General features: G+C 34.3%; 1 protein-coding gene across 2 annotated transcripts in view; it reads right to left on the reverse strand.

Moving 5' to 3' along the window:
* Positions 1-12223: 12223 nt before the first annotated feature.
* Positions 12224-27047, reverse strand: part of TMEM161B (transmembrane protein 161B) — a 71034-nt gene continuing 56210 nt past the window's right edge. For both annotated transcript variants that reach the window (XM_030324354.1, XM_030324364.1), the window contains 7 exons: positions 21934-22085; positions 21355-21415; positions 20726-20866; positions 17916-18029; positions 15694-15868; positions 14530-14626; positions 12224-13334 (listed from right to left, as the gene is read on the reverse strand). In XM_030324354.1, coding sequence (XP_030180214.1) covers positions 13057-13334; positions 14530-14626; positions 15694-15868; positions 17916-18029; positions 20726-20866; positions 21355-21415; positions 21934-22085 — 1018 coding nt within the window. In that variant the 3' untranslated portion in view covers positions 12224-13056. The remainder of the gene's footprint in view (positions 13335-14529; positions 14627-15693; positions 15869-17915; positions 18030-20725; positions 20867-21354; positions 21416-21933; positions 22086-27047) is intronic.

The raw sequence follows: 27047 nt of genomic DNA on the forward strand, positions 1-27047 counted from the left end.
TTTTATTAAATGACATACTTCTGGCTTGGCATCTCATGACAGGATGCTGGATGAGTCAGTTAGCACAGTGGAAGTTAGAACTATTCTAGAAGTCAGTCTTTTACTTGGATAGCCAACAATAACCACACATGGAAGTGACAGAAAACCACATAAATATACCCCACTAAATTTGAATAACATATATCGGCAATTCAACTTCCCCTTAGCTCGATGTACTTTACACTTCAACACCATCCAACATCAGGAGCAGCACAACCAGGGATTCGTGTGAGTTTGAGTCAGTCACCTTAAACTGTAAATTTTTCAGAGAAGGTCAAAATTGAAGAGATCCAGGAAAACAGCTGATAGAACTTTCTTCATTTTGCCTAGTAGCATATAATGATCTTCATTTGAGATGATAACATGGTCTTTGCCTTGGCACTGAATGTGGAAGGATTCCACATTCCAGCCATTAGACCACCTCTCCCCTCTCTGCAGTACAAAACTCATTCCTTCCTCCACTGTCCCTAATCTTTTTTAAAAATTTTTTTTTTTATTTTTTATTTTAGAGAAAGAAAGAGACACTGCACTCAAGGAGAGAGGGGCAGGGGGAGAGTGAGGGAATCTCAAGCAGGCTCCACACTGTGTGGAGCCCAATGCAGGGCTCGATCCCAAGACCCCAGAATCATGACCTGGGCTGAAATCAAGAGTCAGACACTGAACTGAGCTACCTAGGTGTCCCATCACTGTCTCTAATCTAAATTCCACCTCTCTTTGTCTCAGTCTCTGGACAAATGTCTGCTTTATACATTTAATGTTTTCTACTTTGTGTCCCATTAGTAACTACAAGGAGTTGTAGACTCTGACACAGACCATCTCTTTTTTTCCTTGACAGACTATCTTTTTTCTTCATCTTACAAATACGGAATCCTACTAAGAGGAAGTTTATAATTCAAATTCCCAGGCTTCTTAAACAGTGGTTTAAATAAGGTTTTAGACAGCTGCCACCATATCAGTGATTGGTGAATATATCTTTTATTTCAATATTATTCCAACTATTAAGTTTGAAATTTCTGCCTTGATTACTCTTAACATTAAGAGTATTGATAACTCTTAACATCTTGATTTTCTTAACATTCAGCCAATTCAACTACATAAACTCCAACTTTCAATGCAGCCTTTGTCCTTCATAAAGTTTCCCCTAAAAATCAAATTTACACTAATCTCTAACAAAGTACTTACCATACTGTATGGCAATCATGTCTCTCAACTAGATTAGGAGCCACTTCAAGGCAAAGACTGTCTTGTTCACATTTATATGCATAGCACACATTATAGTGGCTGAGAGGAACCATTAAACGTTTGCTGGGCAAACTAACGCACATTTGAATGGAGGATATACTCACTACAACATACACTTAGGGTACAGAGGTATGGCTATCAATGAGAACACCTGAAATTTCACTGTGCTTTTTAACTGCAAATGTCTACCCAGGGGCACCTAGGTGGCTCAGTGGGTTCAGCGGTCCAACTTCAGCTCAAGTCATAATCTCATGTCATGGTTTGAGAGTTCGAGCCCCACACTGGGCTTTGGGCTCTCTGCTGTCAGTGCAGTCTGCACAGGATCCTCGGTCTCCCTTTCGCTCTACCACTCCCCCATTTGCACTCTCTCCTTCTCAAAAACAAACTTTAAAATACATAGATGTATTTAAGTTAAAAAGGGGAGGGCACCTGGGTGGGTTGGTTGGTTAAGCATCCAACTCTTGATTTCAGCTCAGGTTGTGATCTCATGGTTCGTGAGATGGAGCCCCACATCAGGTTCTGTGCTGACAGTGCGTAACCTGCTTAGAATTCTCTCTCCCTCCCTCTCTCTCTGTTCCTCCCCCCCCCCCCACTCCGCCTTGTGCTCTCTCAAAATAAATACAAATAAAAATCAAAGAAATAAAATAAAATAAAAAATAAATGCATTACCATACAAGGTAATAGCAGTTGTAGAAGGTGAAGGTTTAAATTATTTTCAGGTAGCTTCAAAAGATCAGTGGAGCTTACAAATCTTGTAACCTAGGAAGAAAAAAACTTACCTCACTCCACCCTAAAACACAGAACCCATGATTAACCTTTTTGGGTTCCATTATAGGCATATTTCTACCACTTTCTGAATCCATTGACCTGGGCTGCCCTATTTTCCAGGGCCTTCATTTTCTACCTAATGAGTTGATAATCTGACTTTGGAAGATCCTGGCATTTCCTTTCTCCACTGCATGGATGTGAGATGAGATTGTGGGAATTCTTTCATTGGTTCTTCTGCTTTTATTTCCTTCACTCAAGGGTGACAGAAAGTATCAGATATGTATCTAGACTCTTCAAATATGTAAAGGTAGATGTAAGAGAAATACTATAAAGCAACAGTATTTGGCTCTAGACAGGAGGGAGATAAATTTTCTCAAAGATTTCAGGAAATGAACTGAAAAGGGCGGTGGCTCAGATTTTTTTAATTTCAGGGTCTAATAATGAACTCTTACTGAGATTGTATAGGAGTCGACCAAATTTGCTATCAGCATCAATTCAAAGCAAAAGATACTGTAACATCACAAACTCTAGAAACAAACTTAGGATAAAGAACAAATCTTTAAATTATATCAACTTAGCTTCATGAAGAATATATTATATTGTCCTATTCTCCTTATCTTGCTGCATTAAGAATAAGCACTCCATTGCATTTAGAAACCTATGACCTCTATTCTTCCTCAGTATTCCTGGAGTCTAATATTTATGTAACTTTAATAAAACTGTAGATAAACTTCACATATATTTTAAAATAAACTTTTTATTGTAGAACAACTTCGGATTTACAGAAAAACTGCAAAGGGAGTACAGAGAGCTCTATACACTTCATACCTGGTTGCTCCTATTATTAACATCTTAATATTATTATGGTACATTTATCACAACTAATGAACCAATATCAATATACTGTTATTATCTAAAGTCCATACTTGGCTCAGATTTCCTTAGTTTTTACCTAATGCCCTTTTTCTCTTTCAGGATCCTATCTAGGATACATTAGATTTAGTCATTATGTCTCCTTAATCTCCTCTTGGCTCTAAGAGTTTCTCAGAATTTCCTTCTTTTTGACATTCTTGAAAAGTTCTGAGAAGTACTGGTCAGGTATTTTATAATATGTCCTTCAATTGGGACCTCTTTCTGGTGCTTTTCTCATGATTATACTGGTGTTATGGGTTTGGGGGAGGGAAACCATAGCAGTAAATCATCATTCTCATTATATCACATTATTAAGGGTACATACTACTAACATAATTTACTGATGTTAACAACTTGATCACTTTGTTAAGGTGAGGTTTATTAGGTTTCTCCACTGTAAAATGAGCTTTTCCCCCCCTTTCCACACTGTACCCTTTGTAAGGAAGTCACTAGGCAGGTATTACTATGCACTACTATGCTGAGTATTCCACTGAACACATGTACCGATATGTTTGTTTATTCTACTATTGATGAACATGTTATCTGTTTCAGTCTGGGGCTCTTATGAATAAAGTTGCTATGCGTATCTTGTATCTTTTTGTGGATTTATTTTTACTTACCTTAGGTAAACATTTAAGGGTAGAATTGTGGGGTTATTGGGCAGCTGTATTCTTAGCTTTATTAAAAGAAAAAAAAAAAAAAAACTACCAGAAATACACCTGGCTGGCTCAGTTGGTAGAGCATGTGACTCTTGATCATGATGTCGTGAGTTCGAACCCCATGTTGGGCATGGAGCCTAACTAAAAACAAAAATACTAGAGCTTTTAATAAAGTGATTGTATCATTTCCAATGTAGTTATAGCACAGAGTATGAGAGTTCCAGTTGCTTCATATCCTTGTCATCATTTAGCAGTGTCAGTTTTTAAATTTTAGCCATTCCAGCGAGTATATATCACTATCTCATTGTGATTTAAATATGTATTTCCCTGATGACAAACAATGTTAAGTGACAAATCTTTGAAAATATATGTGAATGGAAGGCTGTCTCTGAACAGACTCTTCATGGAGAATAAAAAATCTCCAGTAAAAAATTAAAACTCGGAAGCTGGGCCTTCTACTTCTGGCCATGGTGAAGTTAATAGGGATCAGATGTACTCTTTCATCTTAGAGAACTATAAAACGGAACGAAATACATGAAACAACAGTTTTTCAGATATTGAAAGGGCAGCAGAGGACCGTGGTGATCCCTGAAAGAAGAAAATTAGGAGGTGAACTCTGCTCTAGCTTACTGACTAACGCATTGAAGCCACAGCACAGGGAAGAAGAACCTAAACTGAGCCCAGTGGTCTCCCAGAGATGACAGTTTTGTGAGGAAAAGGCAACTAAAAATCAGGGAAGAGGAGCGCCTGGGTGGCTCAGTTGGTTAAGCATCCAACTTCGCTCAGGTCATGATCTTGTGGCCCATGAGTTCGAACCCCGGGTTGGGCTCTGTGTTGATGACAGCCCAGAACCTGGAGCCTACTTTGGATTCTGTGTCTCCCTCTCTCTGTCCCCTCCCCTGCTCACGTTCTCTCTCTCTCTCTCTCAGAAACAAATAAACATTAAAAAAAAAAAAAAATCAGGGAAGAGTATCAGAAATGAGAGCTGCAGAGGGAAAGCTCTGAGATTGGCAAAGTCCCTTCATGTCTTCAGCTAAGTGTTGATCAATGGATTCATCTGAGGAAATCACCCAATGCTAAGGAAAGAACCCCCAGAAAGGAACAGGCAGAACAATCCTTGGGACTCAAATGGGCTGGGATAGTTGCTGCTCCCACAAGTCAAAGTGGGCACTGGTGGAGTACTCACAAGGGTATTTCCTCACTAGTGGGTAAAAATTAGCACCAACTTAAAGATTACCCTTGTCTTAACAACAGGCCTCGAAAGAATCAAAATTGTCTCCTAGTAACGTAGCTGCATTCCAGAACAAGGCTCAGAAAAATTTAAAGAAATACAAAAATATCCAGTACCTAACAAGGCAAAATTCAGTGTTTGCCATCCAGATTCCCAGGCAGGCAAACAAATGAAAAAATATTGACCCACAAAGAGAAGAAAAATCAATCAACAGACACAAGTTCCAAAGTGACACAACTGATAAAATTACTAGACCAAGACATTGAATCAACTATTATAAACTTATACCCTACATGTTCAAGAAAGTGAATAAACGTGTTAAGGAGAGACATGTATGAAATATAAAAGACCCAAATTTAACTTCTAGAGATTAAAAAAAGGTCTGAGACGAAAAACACACTGGATGAGTTAAACATCAGACTAGACACTGCCAAAAAAAAAAAAAAAAAAAATTAGTGAACTTCAACATATAGCCATAAAAACTATCCAAAATAAACAGAGAGGAAAAATCATCTAAAGAAAACAGTGTCAATGAGTTGTGGAACAAATTTACTTTTTTAAAAGTAACAGACAGGGGCGCCTGGGTGGCGCAGTCGGTTAAGCGTCCGACTTCAGCCAGGTCACGATCTCGCGGTCCGTGAGTTCGAGCCCCGCGTCAGGCTCTGGGCTGATGGCTCAGAGCCTGGAGCCTGTTTCCGATTCTGTGTCTCCCTCTCTCTCTGCCCCTCCCCAGTTCATGCTCTGTCTCTCTCTGTCCCAAAAATAAATAAAAACGTTGAGAAAAAAAAAATTTAAAAGTAACAGACAAAAAGGTTTTTTTTTTTTAATTGCTTTACAACCAGCAACAAATATAGCTTAATAACTACAAACATGGTACTTCTAAGAGGTACTCAAATGAAGTGACAAGACCAGAAAGTGCTCGCTCACTTAAAATGTGAAATTAAAATCCACTCCTTCTGCCAAGAACTTTTAATACCCTCAAGCAGAATCAGAACTTAAAGAGGCAAAGAAAACTATTATCAAATTTATTGCTTATGTCTTATCATGTAATTGAAAAACCTTTTATGCTTGATAGTGCTAGTACTTAACATTTTATGTAACCATCCTAACTTTTAAGAATCAAACACTCTTTTCTTTCAACACATTTGTCTGCAAGAGACAACTTGCAGTCAAAAAAACTGTAAAATGCAACAATGCATTGCAACTGTATTTGAACTTATTTCCTTAAGATGGAAAAAATGTTCAGTCTTTTAACTTGACCTGAGATAAAAACCTGGTGATCTAAGAACCTCAACAAATTCAGTAAAAGAAATATAACAAAATTATAATAAGGATCATCATATTAAAACTGCTAGCGTTTGGGGCACCTGGGTGACTCAGCCAGGTAAGTATCCAACTCTTGATTTCGGCTCAGGTCATGATCTCACAGTTTGAGACTGAGCTGAGCCCCATGTCAAGCCCTGTGCTGATAGCACAAAGCTTGCTTGGGATTCTTTCTCTCAAAATAAATAAACTTAAAAAACAACAACAACAACTCCTAGAGGCTGAGTACTTTTTCATGTGTTTTTTGGTCAACTGTGAAGGGTCTAGTTAAATTTCTGGCCCACTCCTTCATCTTTTTTTTTTTTTTTCTTTTTTGGTAGTTGTTTATATGTCTTGAACACCAGTACTTTGCCTCATGTTTGCAAATATTTTACCTCATTTTACCTCATGTTGTGACATGTCTATTTTCTTAACAAATTTTTTGATGAGAAGTTTTAAATCTCTATGAAATTTCTTTCATCATAAACAAATTTCGGGCAACTGGGTGGCTCAGTCAGTTAAGCATCCAACTTTGGCTCAGGTCACGATCTCATGGTTCATGAGTTCAAGCCCAGTGTTAGGCTCTGTATCTCCCTCTCTCTGCCCCTCCCCGGCTGGAGCACTGTCTCTCTTTCTCTCCTTCTCTCTCTCTCAGAAATAAACATTAAACAAATTTTTAAACAAACTTTGATTATTGCTTGCATACTAACAAACCTTTGTCCACCCTTAAAATTACCAAGCTATTCTGACTTCCTCTAAAAACTTCATGGTTTAATTTTTCTTTTTAATTTTTTTAAAGTTTACTTAGTTATTTTGAGAGAAAGAGACAGTGTGAGTGGGGAAGAGGTAGAGAGAGGGGGAGACAGAGAATCCCAAGCAGGCTCCGGACTGTGAATGTGGAGCCTGACATGGGGCTTGAACCTACGAAACTGGGAGATCACGACCCAAGCCGAAACCAATAGTCGAACGCTTAACAGATGCTTAACCGACTGAGCCACCCAGGCACCCTGTATGGTGTTAGTTTTTACAATGAGGTATATGGTCCCTCTTGAATTAAATTTTGTGTGTAGTGTGAAGTACTACATACTACAAATGAAGGATTGAGGTTCATTTTCTGAACCGTGACTATTTTAGTGACAACAGTTGAAATGACTCCGCTTTCTCGATTGTTGCAATGCTACTCCTTTAAAAAAAAATTTTATGTTTTTATTTTATTTTTGAGAGAGAGACAGAATGCGAGTAGGGGAGGGGCAGAGAGAGAGGGAGACAGAATCTGAAGCAGGTTCTAGGCTCTGAGCTTTCAGCACAGAGCCCAACATGGGGCTCGAACTCACGAACTATGAGATCATGACCTGAGCCGAAGTCGGATGCTTAAACGACTGAGCCACCCAGGCGCTAGCAATGCTACTCCTTTAAAATGTCACTACTTACATAACAAAAACTTTTTAAGGTTAAAATCTGTTAAATAAAATTTGTTTATTCCTATAGTTCTGTTTTTTTCTCTGATGCTGATATTCAGTTTCAACAGACTATTCAGTTGACAGAATCTCAACTTTAGACATCAGGCACTAATCCAAAACTGGTACATGGACTATCTACTATAATGATAGAGATTTAAATACATGGAAAAAGTTGCATTTCATGCTCTAAGGAAATGATGGAAACAGAACAAGTATATATACACATAAACGCAATCACAGTAATTCCTACAAGTTAACCACTGCTACTTATTTAAAGTAATTCTACTAACATAGTTTCATTTGTTTAGTCTTCTGGAATTTTCTATTCATAAATATAAATTGTTTTCAAGAATTACAGAAAGAAAAATGCATTCCAAATAAATAAAACAGATGTTAAAGCTAACTTCTATAGAGCACTATTTTAAAAAATACATCTCCTTCATTTTTAGTACTTTAGCAGTAGGTACACTTGATTTACTCAAATTGTGTTATCTATTTAAAATTTTGATAAGATGTTATTAATTCAAATTTTTCCTCAGTCATGTTACCCGTTGTGTAAATTACCTTTGTGTAACAGATTATCTGACAGATTAAAGAACTGGTGGGTAAAATCTGACTGCCAAATGGACACATCATATTGCTCTAGGGTCCTGCAACTCATTTGAAATCCTGTGAGTCTTTAAAAGTTCTACTGAAATAAAATGTAAACATGTTTGAATTAAGTTAAAAAGCACCTGACAGAAAAACTGTAACAAGTGGACTCAGGAGATTACATTTGTTACATGCTTTACTATTCATTAGCAAACAAGCAGCATTTAAATTCCATGCCTATAATCCTTCCTGTACAATATACCAACCTGAAAAGGGGACTATACAATATTGTCCATCTCTTCTAAAATTTCATTAGGGAGCTCACAAATAGCAAAGTACGAGCAATCAGGGTGTTTTGTCAACCAATGAACTACAGGAATAATAAGAAAAAAACACTATGGTGGTTCTTATCTCCTGCAGGTCATTACTCAGAAATTACCTTTTCAGTGAGGTTTTCTTTCAATCCCTACGCTCCAACCTCATATTCTCCCTTCCTGGATTCCTTCCCACTCATTAGAACATATCACTATCTAAGGGAGTCTGGGTGGTTCATTTGGTTAAGTGTCCCACTTTTGTTTATGGCTCATGTCATGATCTCACAGTTATGAGTTTGAGCCCCACACCAGGCTCTGTGCTGACAGCATGGAGACTGCTTGGAATTCTCTCTCTCTCTCTCTCTCTCTCTCTCTCTCTCTCTGTGCCCCTCCCCAGCTCACAAGCATGTGCATTCTCTCTCTCTCAAAATAAACATCACACACACACAAAAAAGAACTTATCACTATCTAATATGTCCTACATTTGACTCATATTCATTTTGCTACATTCCTACATCAAACTCTATGTTCCTTGGGGGGGAGGGATTTTGATGTTTTGTTCACTGCTGTATGTAGAGGAGTTTAGGGAATATAAAATGTACTCAATAAATATTTTCTGAATGAATAATTAAATGAGCACAAAGCAAAATGTTCCTGGAGAAAACACTCTTTGTGAAGTAGTTTTTAACAAACAGTAAGTCAAAGTCCTCTAACACGATCTGTAACCATTCCTAAAGCCAAAAATTGCTCTTTATCTTTCTCACGCTAACACGAAGAGAAACTGCTATCAGATTTAGAAAAACACAGCCATACATTTAATGTAAATTCTTTATTTTATGATAAAATTGAGGTCAACAGTGACGATAATTCAATTCTATTTAATTAGTATAGGTTGAATGCGTAAGAAGTGCAAAAAATAGCTAATTGAAGGCAGAAACAGGATGTTTCCTGGTGGTTAAATTAATATTCTTTTCACAAAATTATGCTGCTTCTCCTTATTTAAGACAATGAACAGTCTTTGGCCAAGTGGGAGAAAGGAGAGGAGTAACCACATAAAGGGATTCTGAGGGGGAAAAAAAGGAAAGAACAATGAAATAGAAAAAGACACGCCGTCTGAATCATTAAAGATAGGCCCATCCAACATTAACAGTTCGTAGCTAAAAAGAAAGAAGTTCAACTAACAAAAGACAAGCATAAGGACAGGCTCAATCTGGTTTTTCTTTTTCTTAGGAAGAAATAAAATAAGTAAAATGTTTACCACTTTAAAGAAGCGAGAGGTTGACATTAGCTTTGTGATCATCCTTAGTGTCCAGGTCAGAGTTTTCATGGCATATAGCCAGCTGAGTTAGAAACCCAGAGTACAGACATAAGGAGAGGAGTAGGAGTTAAAAGATGATACTGTAGAAATATCTGAGATACTAGGTTCATGGTCTAGGATCATAAATGTGTTTAAATCTGATTCTTTAAGCCACCTAAAGCTCTGTGAAGATGCAGGATGATCCACATTCAAAAATCACTTAGTTTTATTTTGCTGAATAGAGCCATATACCATGATAGACCATTTTCAATTATGAGACGGCTCAGAAAGTGTGTTTGAATTCAGAGAATGTTGAGACCCTATGCTTTTCAGTACTGAGAATTTAATCTTTCATTTGAAAGAATAAAATCTATCCAGTGAAGTTCCAATTATAGATTTCATAATGAATTCTACTTATTGCTTCCTGGACCTATCAATTCCATTAATGGATGAATATCTCTTCTGAATCATAACTCAAGAAGAAATGTCACTATTTTACCAATGATATTTATATCAGAAACAATAAGACAATGAGCCCATTCTGCTTGGATGAGTTGGTCATTTATGCATAGCAATTGGAATTCTGGGGAAAATGCCAAAGATAATCAAACTGCATACGGATATTAAGATAAAATTATATGCTTTTCATTTCAGACATTTCAATGGGGGTAGGAGAGAGAATAGAGCTCTGATTTTTATAGTGCAATGGGCAGGGAATAGGGGGGCAGGAGTCAACAAATTATCAAATACAATTCCACAAATTATATGAAGCAAGATTATAAGGATTCCTAGTTACTTTAACAGAAATGTAAAGTAATTGACCTATGAAGCATTTATATTGACCAGAATCCAACATAAAAAATAAAAGAATTCTACTGGCCTAATTAACAATATTAAAATATTATTTGGAATCATACATATATATAAATAATTATGTTGTACACCTAAAACAAATAAAATGCTATACGTCAATTATATCTCAATTAAAAATATTGTTTGTTTTACATAAAGTACAAACCCTTTACACTTAGGAACAGAATTTGTGTACAAAGACAAGATGCTTAAATAAACCAGTTAGTAGTTGTAACAATCATTCTCTTTAAATTTGTTTGGAAAGAATAAAAAAAAAAAAAAAAAAACCAAACCCATTACTTAAATTAATGTGCAGTTTGCACACGTTCACAGTATACTTAGGGAGAATTCAAGTTTAAAAAGAGTGAATCAATAGTATTTCAGAAATGCATGTTATTTCATCCAATAATAAATTCTATGCCTTTTTCCCTCCATATTACTCTACCACAGTACAATCTTTGAAACTCAAAACAGTAACTTTAATTCTAATTTTTAAAATGTAGCTCTTTAATAAAAATGGTTATAAATATCAGGTGAGGTTCTTTTCAAGTCCAACATATCAGAACTTTCACATACAAAATAAATGTCATAATCTTGTTATAAATGCTGTCATCCTGTTAGAAGATCCTTATTTTCATGGATTCTGTTATCTTAAGATGTATTTGGAATGTTTCTTTTGGAAATACGCATGAACTATCATTAGGCTATATTAACAATTCATTTCAACCAAAGAATCTTATCCAATTTAAGCACTTATTACTCAGTCATATTTAAAGTATCAGCTAATTACAAAATATTTAGTCTGTAACAAAAGATAGGAATTTGCTGTATTCCATTATTTGAATGAATGTGAACCACAAGCCTTGGAAGGAATTCCAAAAGAGCTTCAAAAGTGCTTTCAACAGTGATAATAGCACTGAAACAATAACACTAATATGTAATCTCAAGACCTTAACATGGAAGAACATTTACCTATAAATTCTGTTAAAAAACAAAACAAAACAAAAACAACACACACACAAACCTTATTTATCTCTTACATTCATTCCCTTTATAACTGAAACCCTTAATTTTAGGTTTTACATGTAAAAAGCATCAAAAAAATTTACTTTTTCTTTTCATTTCATATGAATTTATCATTCAAATTACCTGAATTTCATCCTATCAAATAAAATATTAACATTTCTAATTCTAAACACTATGAACTTAAAACAAATCCTACTTAACAATGTTTAAATGATTCCTGTAGATTTGGTTAGTGGGAAAGTTTCTGAGTTTTGAAAAGTGATAAAAAAAAGATTTTTATTGGGGAGAAATCACCTAAGTACTTATATAATTTTAAGCAGTCTCACACATAGGCAACGCAAATAAATTGCTTAATCTGATGAACTTTCAAAATGTATTTTAATCTCATTCCAAAAAGAAAGAAAATTTCTAGATACAAAGACATCTCATTCAGTCACATTTAATATACATTCAGCAACTTAAAATATTTAAGGATTCAATATTTTCATCTTTTATAATTTCAATATATTATATATTTAATATATAATATATATACAATACATACAGGTAGTCAGCAGGATTAAAGTAATTTTTTAAAAGTCAGATCAATATTGATAAATATTTTTAGACTATTAAAAGGACTATATTTAGGATCAAAGAATAAAATAAAATATGGGAGTTCCAAGCCTAACAGCAAATGTTCATATAGCCAATCATTTTAAAAGATCCCTCAAGTTGGATAAAATACATTTTAAAACAATACTCTTGCTACTCTCAAGCAGCAATACTTGTAGATATTAACCATGTACATCTCCATTAAATGTAAAATTACTATGCAGCTTTCTTTACTGTAATATACAGTAGCTATTTCTTCCTTTCTGTTGGATTTTGCTATTGTTGTTATTTGAAGAGTGACTAATGTATTACCAACAGAGGTGACTTTAGCTCCTTTCCCTCCTCCAAAGCATGGCTCAGTTTGAAGATTGTTCTATAGGCAGCCACTATGAATATTAACAGTACCGTTATACCATTAAGAGCAATCGATCAAGAACTAGAGTCATATGAGAAGTTTCAAAGACTGCTGGAGGTTTCTGTAAACCAAGGTAATCATAAGTATTACCTCTGTAGATAGCCCTCTCACCATCAGTTAATACAAGGAGTTAAAATTCCAATGCCACAGTATAGTAGTTAATAATCTACTCTGTAATTTTAAATATTATACCATTGATTCACCCTGAGAATACAGAGGAAGCATTTAAAACAAGATATGCTGATATGTCTTTTTCCTTTGTATTTGCTTTCTTCTAGTTTCCGATAGCCCTTCAAGGGCACAGATATTTCAATTCAAAGTGTGGCTTGGATATCCTTTTCTGTTAACGGAGATTCATGCCACAGTCAGATACTGGTGATAGAAAAGCCCAAAAAGGCTTGTAGAAAAGAGACAAGCAGCAATCCACCAGGTCAGAAAAGACAGAAGTCCCCGAAAAAGCAGAGGAGTGAAAATGTTTTTTAAGCTGCTCAGTGCCACTGTTATTTGTGTAACAGTTACCTTCATCTTCCCATCAGTAGATGGCAATTCAGAGTAAACAGAATTGGAGGGTAGACTATTATCCACTGGCAAGGTAGAGATAGATTCTGGATAAATCCCCCAGGAATGATTACCTAGAAAATTCAAGACACAAGTAAAACTTGAACAATGACTAATTTCAAAGCTTCTAATTAAAAAAATAAAATAATTTTTTCAACTTATACTTGAAATTGAGAACAAGTTTAGTGGTACAACAAATTATTTCACGTTGAAAATAAAGTAAAATAACCTTTCTACATACCTGGTAAAAATTCATTTAACTTGACTAGACTGCAGTCTGGCCTTATCAGTAAAAGTACACATAAAAAGTCTAATTTACTTTTAATTAACTGCAGTAAAATCTGGTAAAATAATAAAAACATTTTTTTCCTTGTATAATACATTAATCAACTACCTCTACTGCAGTGACAGGGACAGACTCAGTAACTTCTTAGAAATCTTTTCTACCTCTACAATATCAGAATAAATTTCTTTCTCAGAAACTATCTACGATTTCAATGTGAGACACTATTAATAGCTAGCTTCCAGAAACTTTTTCATCATATATTTTACTATGTTGGATAGGATATGAGTCACATAATTTATAACTGAGCTACTTCTTTAGGTTCCATAGATTCCTAAAGGCCATTTACATCTGTCATCAGCTCTATAGTATCTACTAAGCACACCCAACTAATACTGCTAGTTCCTTTGGGCTTCTTAAACCCCCACACTGGCTGATTGCCTGATCTAAGCAAAGGGAAATGGTCAATACAATAATGGATAGCTCTCAAATAACACCACACAGGAACTTGATAGTTTAGTGAACAGACTTATGGGAGAACTTTGTTCTTCCGCTGAGAAATCTTTATCCTGTCAATATCTAAAGTAGACCTCACTACAGGATCTTGCAATTCATATAAATATACAAGGACCTTACAATAATTTAAATGTTAGGCACTAACAAAAATCTTATATCATCCTCTTACAACACAAAATAACTAAGACCAAGAGTGCTCATTCGAGTTTCTCAGTAAATTTTGGAATTAACCTTCAGCAAACAATTCTTACAAACAAATAGAGCATAATACTATAAAACTATATGGACTTGAGTTTTCAAATCCAAGATGATGAATCAACTTCTACAGCTCAAAGTTTTCCATGTTTCTTCTTAAAACTTTTACAGAAAACAATTTTAAGAGGCCTATTTCTTTGTAGGTAACAAAAAGCATTATTAATTATAGGCAGAAAGGAAACCGACACCCTTTCTCGTCACCAGGGCATGCCTACCTAGTGTTTTCAAAAGCAGAGTTGTGTGAAGCAGCATTACCAGAGGGGCCACGTACTGCAGTGCAATGACACAAAGGTAATAGAAGACTCGAGCCACCTGCAAACAACAACATCCTTAAGTGTCTAATACGGTGAATGTGTTATGGGTGAATTTAACTTTCATGTAATTATCAAAATGAATTGCTTAAGAGATAAGTAATTCCATCTTGGGAAGGAAGCTAAATGCTAATAAGTCTACACTTCATTATAAATGCCCCCAAATGGACTTCAGAAAGGCTTAGTTTGAAAATGAGTTTTTTAAAATGTGAAAATATTAAAATAAATTCCTTAAAAATAGTTCTTCTTAAGCGATTAATATAAATTGGAGAAAATAATCACTTAAATTCAAATGGCATATTCAGTTACATTTCAAATATAAAATAAAATGCTAAAATCTCTAGACAGACACCAAAAACATCAAATAAAAATAACATGCCGAGTCATTAACCCCTCATAAATAAAAACATTAAATCCCCATTCTATATGAACATATTCAACTAAAATTTGAGGTAAAACTATAGAGAGTGTGAAAATTTGTACAGTAAAACAAAAGAAAAGTGTTTGAGTCTTGATAAATGTCCCTGACTATGAAAGAAGAGTGAAAAATAGGGGACCCAACATCAAAATTCTAAAAAAGACAAGATCAGGTTATATAGATCCAGTTAACTATAATGGTGCATGGATTCCTAGCACTTTCCTTCTCTGGAATTCACATTAAGTTCAATGTTTACATTTCATGTTCAAATACTTGGAAGAATGTTAAATGGAATTAATTTAGTCACTAAAACTAGTGTTTCCTACCTCGCAAGTCTTAAAGGCTAGACATAATATATTGTAGTATTTTCCAAATCAATTGGGGTCCCATTTAGCAATAGTAGACATACTATAGCTTTGCAACCCAAACTGTATGATACTTAAAGTACTAAGGCAGGAAGAGGACTTGAGATTCTTTCTTCACTTCGCCCCACAATCAGATTGAGGTCTCTTAATATGTATCAACTTAGGATTATACCATTTATTTTCGTTAAGAGTATGATGGGATGAAATTACTATTAAAGGAAATCAAAGGCTTTGTTTTCTTACAGTGTTTGTTATTTTTCATTGTGACTAGAGTATGAAACTTACCATTTTCTGTAGCTCGACTGTACTTATTCTCCCTGCTTCTTTCTTCATCTGATCCACACATTTCTGGGCTAAGTTTAAGTAAGCTTGCAGGTGACTGCGCATCATGGCCAACCGCAAAGCACACAGCAGGATTATTAGCCAGAGTCGCAAAGTATCAAATGTAGCTTCTGTCATTCTACAGGTCAAAAAGTTGATATGGTGCTCTCAAAAACCAAAATATGTTAGCATGTAGTTAAATATGTCAATTTTCACCATATAAAACACAGGATATCTATATGTAGCTACAGTTGGAGATATAAAACAAAAGTATCCCACTATACTACAGCCTTACTATAGAATACTTTGACTTGCACAATAGAACTAGACAGATAAATGGATCATGAAAGTAAAGTAGTAACATATATCTACAAGAAAAAAGCAGAAAGTACATGGGATCCTCCTCTCTATCTACCCTTGTCTGTGAAAAAAAATTGGTTGTGAAATGAAGAGAAGTGGAGTGCTCTTAAACTGGAGAGTTTAAGAAAAAAGGAAACTATAGGGGACTGCATGTGGAACTACCAAGTCAACAACCCATGCCTAGAGTTTTGTCTGATTATACAGATATTTCAATATGACCTCTCTGCTGAGCTCCTGACTGGGATCATTGGAAAACCAGTAATTCTGATATATTATGAAGAAATCAGATGGCTCAGAATCCTCTCTATCAAGTCATTTAACCTATGTGCTCAAGCTGGCTCAGCTGTGAGCAATTCCTCAAGACTAAGATGAGGGTTCCAGGTGAGAAGATGTACCCTTATGATGCTTTTTCAGAGGATTTTAGAAAGAAGAGGTAACTTCTGATGTCCTTTTGTGGTTTAATGTTTTTAAAAGACCATGGTTTCTGCTTCGATAAAAGGTAACACTGTGAGTAATTGGAAAGTAACACCTAGACCATGCTCAGCATCTCTTTTAATCTCTAGCACATATCAGGTGCTTAATATAGGACAGTGAACTATGTGAAATTACTTTTTAAAAACTTTGTGAATCTTTCAAGTTAAAACTGCCATTAAGACTTACTTGTATGGGGGAAAAACATTACAACTTCAAAAGATACTTCCCTAGTTCATTAAGATTAACTCTTAAAAAAAAAAAAAAAAATCATGGTCATCACTGAGTACTCCAAGACAAATATGTACCAGGATCTAAAAGAAATACATTAATATAAAATGTATACTGTGTAGTCAATGACTAGTCAAGGTTTTCCACTTTAATTCTGGTGAGGCAGAGCAGTAAAGGAAACATTTATTAAGCACTTACTTCCAGCTGGTTGCATTACATGTATTCTTTCATTTAATTCCAATGACAACTTTGTGAGGTAGATACTATTATCTTCATTTTCCAGATGGGGAAACAGAGGCTCAGTGAAGTTAAATAATCTCCCTCAAGTGACAGTTTCAGTGAAGATCACAACTGGGGTTTGAACCAGCTTTGTCTGATTCTTTCTATTACTCTAATATGGTTCCACAAGGTTAATGAGTTAATATATCAAATGCAGTTATTAGCACCTTTTAATAAATTGTTTCTATGTTTCCTTACTGTGTAGTTCTGTTAAAAGGGGAAATATAACCCAATATTAGTTAATAATGTTAAGGCATTATTTTTAAAATTTGATAGGTATAATGATAATATTATGTTGGAAAATGCCCTTATTTCTTAGAGGTGCATACTAAAGCTCTTAGGGATAAAAATATTAGACTTCTAATTCACTTGAAAAACTACTGCATCAAAAAACAAACCAAAAAAAGGGGAAGCAAATATGGAAAATATCAACAACTCTTATAATGGCTGAACATGAGTTTCCATTTGTACTACTCATTATTTCCTCCATAATTTTCACAATTAAGGGGGAAAAAAAAAGAACTGCAGAAAGTATCTTAAAAACAGGCCCCAAACCAGAAAAATGTCAGGTAACAACTAGACATGATGTGAGGAAGCAGAAAAACTTACAAGTGTGCAAGACAATATTGGTGTGGATTAATAATTGTTCACATTCATAAAAAGGTTAAATGATGATTTGCCAGTAGCTTTAGTTTTAGAACACATCTTTTAGCATTTCTATTTATGTTTTAAAAGTACAGTGTCCTGATATTATCATTAAAAAACTTAAATACAGGAAATACCATTTTGAAAAAGTTATGATTCAATAAGGAAACAAAAAATAGCCACCAAATACCCATACTTACAAAGGGACACTTTCTTTACCCAGTGGTGGGTTCATAATGTAGTCTTTGGTGATTGGTTTAACCCAGAGCAGAACCATAAATAAAGGAGCCAAGAAGTTGATATGAAGTAATGTTCTGAAAGTATGTAAGAAAAAAACATAAAAATCCAGGAATAAAATACACTAATAAACTACAGGAACTTGGAACTTAAAAAATGAGGTAGAAACTTATTTTCAGTATTCTGTAATAAGGTATTACTGACATCATTATTTTTTTTTATCCTTATTACAGGACACTGATCTGAGCCCCTGCAAAACTACCTCATTATCTGAATTTTTCAGATGAGAACATTTAGATTCAGGAAAGCTAAGTGACTTGCTCATGGGAGTATCACAGGTTAAAGGCAGACCTAGCACTAAAATCAAAATCTGTTCAGTTCTGTTCTAGTGTTCTTTAACAATCTCCCACGATATCCCTGATTTAATACACAGGTACTTAAATGATTCCCTAACTTTCCACAGTCAACGAATCCAATGGATTTTCAGTATACAGGCATCATCTTTTGATACTTTTTCAGTGCAGCTAAAACAAAGTGCCTCCTTACTATGTATAAGAAAGAAACAGTGTTAGCAAGGTCCAAATACTAGCAGGCATAGGGCACATGGAACCTACTGCAACAATTTACACATAAGGAAACTTTCAAAATGCAATGATCATGCATAATGTTTGAATAAGACTATTAAAATCATGATTCAAATATTTTTATTTCCTCATGACATATTATGAACATGCCTGAAATTAATTTCCCTATCCTGTATGTACCAAGGAAATTTACATTACTCCAGAAAACCAAAATACCTGATACACTAAAAGGTTTTAGGTCTGAATTATAATTCATTGTTAATTAATGTTCTAAGTTTGTATCCCACAAAGGCAGATGACTACTAAAGACAGTTCTTATTTTAGAAAAAGACAAATTCTTCTGCTTTATTACCATACATTGCTTCATGATTAACCACAGTGAAGGGCTTAACTGGACAGTTTTAAATACATACATGCAACATTTGAAAATCATCACTACAATGCAAATGACAGTGACCTGTGTGAGGAAACAGGCCTGGGTCAGAAACCCATGAAAACCTGACCGAAAAAGGTGCAACTCTGGTTCTAAGCTCTGGCATGAAAACACATACTAGTGCCTGGTGGTGGGGGTGAGGAGAATGCCGCGCTTTGTGCCAGTCCTGCTATTCTCACAACAGAACAAGCTTGCCCACACTCCTGTATCATGGCAGAGTGCTAAAACACGATTGGGGGCTGCAATGAACTGAAAATAAAGCTCCCAACCCCAAAGGGAAAATTTTTTTAAAAAGAAGCTACATTTTACTGAAAAGGAAACGAAGATAGGCTCCCTCCCAACCCTAAACTACCACCAAATGCTTTAAATGTTTTTATAAAGTGATTCTTTCATCCCCCAGCCTGGGTAAACCACCGGGTGCGGGGGAAGAAAGCAGCAGTATTAGGTATGCAGTGTTGCTAGGGAACACTCTAGTATCAAGGAGCAGCCCACAGCGGTTTCAGTAGCTGGTGAAGGGCTCCCCTCCACCCACCCTTTCAGCTTATTTAAATCCTAACACTGGGGTTAGTGGACTGAAGTGTGTGTGTAGAGAGGAGGGGGAGAACCAGGTTTTGTTTTAAAAGAAGCCATTAGAGAGATGGATGGATGTTGGGAGAAAAGCAGGATGTAGCCAAGAGCATGCTGAGTAAAAAGGAAGGGAAAAAAGAGGGAGGAAGAAGTGGTTACTGGGAAGTGAGAATAAGTAAACACACACATAGAACATATGCCGAAAAATAGAGGTAAGGAGAAAACCAAAAAGACTGCAAAATTAAAATAAAGGAAAATGACATAGGTAAGAGAGATACTGTGAAAAGACTAGAGAAACAATTTCATTAAATACAGGGTTTTAAAGAACAGAAATGTTGGGAAAAATGATCACTCAGAGAAACTCAAAGATTATATACACAAATATCAAAATGGAATATTCTCAACTTGGGCTTCTACTGCAAAACATGAAGACAAGACGGAAATTTGGTCTGGATATGAATTCAGAGAGATATAAACCTGTCGTTCTGCCAAGGTGTCTAACAGTCAACAAAAAACATCTGTAACAACCACAAAGAATATGGTAAATGGGTTTTGAACTATATGTGGAGATTCAAATATTATTTCTCCATTTGAGAACTAAAATAGGATTTGGCAGTTAAAAGCAATCTATGATATTTAACACTGTACAGTATCAGCAATCTCCAAATAAAATAATGTATTATTTTAACAAGGGTCTCATAAACAGATCAATAATTAAAAAAGAAAAAAACAAAACTTATTTCTTATGTACAAAGTTTTAACTTTCAAAACAATAAAAACATTTTAAGTAAAAAATTATTTGCATAAAATTATTTACATAAAATTTAAATAAAATATTTTAATTAAAATGTTCTGATTAAAGAAAATTTCCACAGATCCTTAGTTCAATTATAGGGAGTATTTCATAAACACTGACTTCTGACTTAGAAAGAACTAACAGAAGTACTGACATTTCCATTTTAACAAGTGAAAAGGAAATTGAGTAAATGATACATGTTTTTAAACATAGGACTTAAAATTTAGAAGTGAATAAAAGAAACCTGCTTCTAGAAGAGGAAGTAGTATGACATCAAACGGTTATTTATTAATTTTTAATACAATAATTTATTATTTCATTACAATAATATACCTTCATTAAGATGGAAAACATATATTTATCTGCATGTGCTTATGTACATTTTCCGCTTACTGTGTAATTTTTTCTGTTGCCAAATTCAGGGCATCCAGATGCATTTGAGCCAGTCGTAATCCAGGAAATGTCAAAAAAGCCCCAATGAGTGAACAGAAAATAGCCAGGAAAAATTTGAAGGTAAGTTTTGAAACAGGACCCCTATAAATAAAAAAATAAAAATAAATTAAAAAAGTAAGAAGTTCTCTAAGTTAACTTTCTAGGAATTGCCTTTCTTCTAATCCATTACTTTACAAACCACAATAACTAATAAAAACTAAGTAAACTTTTACAAAAAGAGTTCTCTTACTCAATTATAATGAGCCATATTTGGGTGAACTATAAACTAAATCAGGCCTCTCTAGCCACATTGGTAACAACCCAACCTATAAATTCAACATAGAATTTGATATACAACTCAGCATAAAGTTATTTAAGGAATTAAACCAAATAAGAATACAAATAAGAATTCTATGAAACATACTAACTTTATACACATGTAAAAATTACGAGCAAGGATATTTCTAAAAGGGACAATCTACTTAAAAAGAAATCCTCACAGATTAAAAACAAAAAGCCACAAAATGCTGTTGTACAAAAAAATGGAAAAATTAAAATTTAAGTGATACTTAGTATTTTTAAAAACTTACTGAGATTCTAAACCTTGCTTTTCAAGAAACTGCATCGCACTATCTGAAAAATTTGTAAACCCTGCAGGGAGAGAAAAAAAAAAATTCTTAATACAGAATCTTTCTTTGGAAATAAAATGTTAGAAAACAGAACATCTTAAATGTTGAAGTGACTAGCTTAGCTCTTTCATGTGCTAATTAGTATGCCATAATGCAATAAAATTTGGTTATTAGCAGGAACAGTCTTTGAAAACATCCCTTTGATATTTGTACATTCCATAAGTGTGCATAAAATTTGCATTAAAATTTGCATCTTTATCTATGTGAGTAAACTTTAGCACTGTAGAAACTTACTTAACTGTAAGGAAAAAAGGGGGAAGGGGTGCATTTTTGAAAAAAGGTAACAAAAAATTCAGCTAAAACAACTACAAAAAAGATCTTATTTAAGAATAATAAAAGTTAATTATTTAGGACATTACAGAATAAACACCTCAACCCTAATTTTAAAAATGTATCAGATATAAAAATTAAATAATGAAGTAAAAAATATTAACATTTGATAAAGCAAAATTGATTTTTAAAGTAATTTGAAATGATTACCTGTTTCGAGTCCAAATTCCAGATAGTTTTCGGTTACAATCAAGACTGCCATTGCTTTCACAAAGAAAAAAAATCCAAAAGTAACACAGACTGATCTTTCACCACCATCTTCAACTTTAAAATAGTGTGTAGTTAATGAAAATAGAACTTTGCTGCAGAAGGAAAAGTTCAGGAAAAACCACAAGTAACTTTGTGGGGAGTTAAATACAACCATCTTTACAGGATTTGAACTCCAGTAAAATCTGACTACAACATTTATTTTAATTCCACAACATCATTATCTACAAGGTATCCTTTGGAAGGAAGTGACAAAGTAATGAAAATCTGATTAGTCTTCCAGGAAATAGGACATAAAAACAAGCAAATTTTAGCAAAGCTTATAACATTTTTAAATTAATGAAAAGTGCATACACACATTAAACTGTGTAACTAGGGAAAAAATCTATTTCTATTTTATCTGACTCAAATTTTACTGGGAGAGTATTACAACAGTTTTATGAAATAGGTTCCCAGTGACATGAAACACCAAGGTAGAGGTTATTTTAGGGAGCTATCTTTTATTAGGCATGTTTTTCAAGTAATTTAGAATTAAACACACAAACACACATCACAGAAATCTGCAAACCATCCAATAATTCAAAATTTGAGAATTACTAATAGCCACTGGTAAACTGTGTTATCTGGGATCATCATTTCACAGTACCATTAAACAAAAAACTCCAGAGAAAATAAATTCTAGTTGAGCATTCAAAAACAGCCAAAGGTTCAACATGCTCACCTATCAAAAAAAAATTAAAATGGTTTAATCTTATACAAAAATATTAAAGAGATTATTTTATCTGAGCCCTTCCCACAACTAACTGACCAAACTAGTGGATGATCCAAAGCTAGAACCCAGGTTTCCATTATATCAAATTGTTCTCCTTGAAAGCATAAACCTGCCAAACAAAATAATAAAGTGCTTGGCAAAAAAAAAAAAAAAAAAAAAAAAAAAAAATCTAGAAAAGCAACTTTTACATCAACTATGTGTCAAGCATGACAAATAGTAACAGCTGTAACTTAGTATTTATAAGTGCTAGGCCTTACCAATTAACTCATTTCACTCTCACCTTAACCAACTATTACCATTACTTTATATATTTAAAATTTTACTGGCACAAAAGGGTTAAGTAACTTGCCCAAGATCACACAGCTAAATTAGAGGAAGCAGGGATTTAAATCTAGGTGATCTGAATCCAGGGAGTATTCACTTAACTTATTATACTGCCTCTTCTAAACTGTAAACAGCACCTAAGTTATATGGTAGTTGAGTGGTACCACTTGAAACCTTCTAAAAATAGAGGTGCCATGCATGATAGATGTGAATAGTTCAAAACATTCTCATAATCAGAAGAATCCTTCTTCATGAAAAGTTAAGAAAGGGTAAGAACTCTCTTCCATGTTTCTTAAAAAGGTATTCCTTTCTGCCCTATTTAAAAATGGTTAATATACTTATTACCCATTCTCTATTTCTTTTGGATATTCCCTAGGATACTGGGTATAAATGGAGCATCACAGCTACACTAGTTAAGGTCACTTATCATAAAGTAAGACAATTTAAAGTAATAAAGATAGACGACTCTTTGGCATTTTTCAAAAGAACTTGAAATAAACCTCCACTAGAATGCAAAGTTAATTATATCAAAGATTCTTATCCCTTGTTCATTTCTGTAGTTAGAATGCCAAGAAAAATGTCTGGCATATAGTAAGTACTCAAACAATTAGTGAGTGAATTTTGCCATAGAAATAATGTTTTTACAAGGTAGTTTAGGTAAGCTGAAATAGTAATGAGTCTATGCTTTCAGGGTAAAATAGATTTTTTGAAGAATGGTATCAAAAACAACACTGTTTCCCCGGAATAATATACTCAAAGTAAAAAACAACGCAGAAAAAGTTTTAGTCTGGGGCACTTGGGTGACTCAGTCAGTTCAGCTTCCGACTTCAACTCAGGTCAAGATCTTGCAGTTCATGAATTCGAGCCCCATGTTGGGTTCTGTGCTGATAGCTCATAGCCTGGAGCCTGCTTCTCCCTCTGCCCCTCCCCCACTCTCTCTTCCTCTCTCTAAAATAAACATTAAAAACTTAAGAAGTTTTAATCTAACGATCTGTTTTTTTCATTGGTAATAACAACAATATAAATTATTTACCACCCATGGTTACGAATTTAAAGGATTGCCTGGGTTTTATAAAGGCTATGACTTTGTTTTCCTAAGGCTTATTTAGCTTATAGTTCCCCCTTTAAAATGTAAAAAAAAAAAAAAAAAAAAAAAAAAAAAAAAAGTACAGGGGCTCAGCCAGTCCCCCAGAACAGTGTGTGGGTATTTTGTTAACACCCTTTACTAAGCTCATTTTTTCAGTATCATCCCCTTCCTGCCTTTCACTGCTCTCATCTTGGTTATTTGCACCATAGCTCATCTCTCTTTCACACAAATCTTTTTCTTAAATGCCATGATGCCAGATAAATACTTCTGTGATCTATTTTCCTAATCACGTATTAGTATTAGTGTTATTTTCTTTGAAAAAAATATAGTTTTGTATGCTACTTTATAGATCAAATGAATGTTCATGGGCTAATATTACAGGTGGAGATGCCACTTATAGCATTATTTCTCTAGAAAAATATTTTATTTCTAAGCATTTTTTAAATAAATTTTTAAAAATGCTTATTTTGAAAGAGAGAGAGAGGGAGGGGGTGGGGAGGACAGAGAATTCAAAGTGGGCTCTGCACTGACAGCAGAGAGCCAGATGCGGGCCTCAAACCCAAGAACCGTGAGATCATGATCTCAGCTGAAGTCAGATGGTCAACAGACTGAGCCACCCAGGTGCCTAAACATTTAAGAATACAATCTACATGTTAAGTTGGGTACTGACTACCTACAAAGTGCTGTACTAGAAATTAATTTCAACTTTTTAACCTATTTCTTCATAGACTATATTTACAATGCTACATTCTATAAATAAAGCACCTGATTTGCTTCTAAAGACCAGACAAAACCAGGTAATGGAAAGCTCGATGATAATCTCTAAACTTTTTTATTAAAAACACCTCTGCATGTTTTCATGTTTGCTATAATGAATACTTGCTTTAGGATACATATAACCAGAATACAATTATACAACTTTAGCATACACCTTCTGAAGACATTTATCAGGCATTCTAAATGTCTTCTGATATCCACTATAACTCAGGTTAAACATACACTTGGTTAGGTATTTGAACAAATTACTTCTTTAGTGTAAAAAAATAAGACTAATAAACAAGCAAATGCCATTAGTTTATAATTATTACCCACAGCAAATATTCAGCACCCTAACAGAAAATTATCTTGCTCAATTTAAGTTTGTAGTACTCTGGTTATAGAAATATAGAGAAATCTGAAACTCTACTGAAGAAAAAAGCTAACCCATGCAAGAATAGATATCAGTTTTCTATGATATTGAGCATAAGGGAGAAAGGGGAAGCTAAATTATTTTTACAAACCTTCAAGTCTTATAAATCTGCAAAACCAATAATCTCTGCAAATTAGAGTAAGAATTTCAAAAGTGATATTTACTTTGCACTTGTTATTCTGCAATGCAGTATTTTGTGATATTCCATGTGCTATTCCTTCATAATTCTTTCTAAAATCATCTAACATTACTGTACAAATTTTCCCTAAACATATTTGTCAACCCTCTTTCTATATTGGCTACTAAAAGCTACTAAATCATTTATAAACAATAAGAGTATACTGCATCCTTGCAGAAGTTGGCACGACTTTGTAATAATAGTCAGCTTAAGTAGAACTGTCAAATTGATAGGATGTCAATTTCAATTAAAATGACTAACGAGGGTTTAACAAAGCACATTTAGGTTCCGCATCATTTTAAGATGTAATGTGAATTATTTTTAACTTTTCTACAACTTAATCACTACATATATCTTACCACTATTTTTTTCTCCATTTCTATAATGCTCTCACATCAAAGACAAACACTGGTAGTCCATAGTTGCTTAAAATAAAAGTCTTTCCAAGGGGAAAAAAAATAGTAAGATTATATACCCAAGACAGGACCCTGACAGTAATCAAGAGTCTCCAGTGAACAGAAATAAAGGCAAGGTCTGCAACGCCATCAGTGCAAACTTCTTCCATTAACCTGGGTGAAAACACATTGTTTGCAATGAAAGATGCTTCTGAGAGGAGCCAGCTGTGTGTGCATGCAGAAAAAAAGTTACAAAGCATTAATCTAAACTACCTTGTGGGATAGTTTTCTAATTAACCAAAGTAAACACACTGTAATTTAAATTTACATTATGATTTATTTTTTAGTGGTTCAATTACTAAAAAATACAAAGTTAAGACTTCTCTGCTTAAAACTTCCTAACTTCTCAGAGAAGAAAACAAAGTATTATACATGTAACATTCTATTATACCATTATTTTTTTAAATTATGCAAATTTAAAGGCATAACCTCATTATATCTATGATTAAGTGATATTCATCACTTCGGTAAGAGCTGAAGCCAGGTTAAGTGTGAAATTTATGAAAGCAAATAACAACAACAAAAATCTGATTTCTCAAATAAATAGGACTACTGAAGCTTTTCGCCATGTAAATGGTAGTGTGTCTTATAATGAAGTAGAGAATCTATCTCTGAGCACCAAGAAAGCAAGTTAGGAACAACTTTACAAGTCTTTTAAACTTCCCCTTAACTTTCAGCTTTTAAGGAGTGAAACACAAAACACTGCTTAAGAGTGATGGTGAAATTCTAGAACACAGATGCTCAAATTTTTCCCTCTAGGATATTCTGAATCTGTGTTCCTTACTCATTTAACTCTTCTCCATTACTTAAAAATAAAACAAACAAAGCTGGTGGTTCATTTTACTAGTATCAAACACTACAGGTCTACCTCTTCCTTGGCATAATAATAAAAGCTTACACCTTGGGGGAGAAAAAGGAAAGAGGAGTAAGATTAAAAAAGAAAATACACCCCCACCCCCTGCAATCACAACTGAACTGCTTTTGAGAACTAGCTATGATCTCTCCCATTGCCTGAGGGACCTAAGCCCAGACTGGAAAAACACTGCTTCATT

Source organism: Lynx canadensis, chromosome A1 (genome assembly GCF_007474595.2).
Source record: "Lynx canadensis isolate LIC74 chromosome A1, mLynCan4.pri.v2, whole genome shotgun sequence".
NCBI classification, from domain to species: Eukaryota; Metazoa; Chordata; class Mammalia; order Carnivora; family Felidae; genus Lynx; species Lynx canadensis.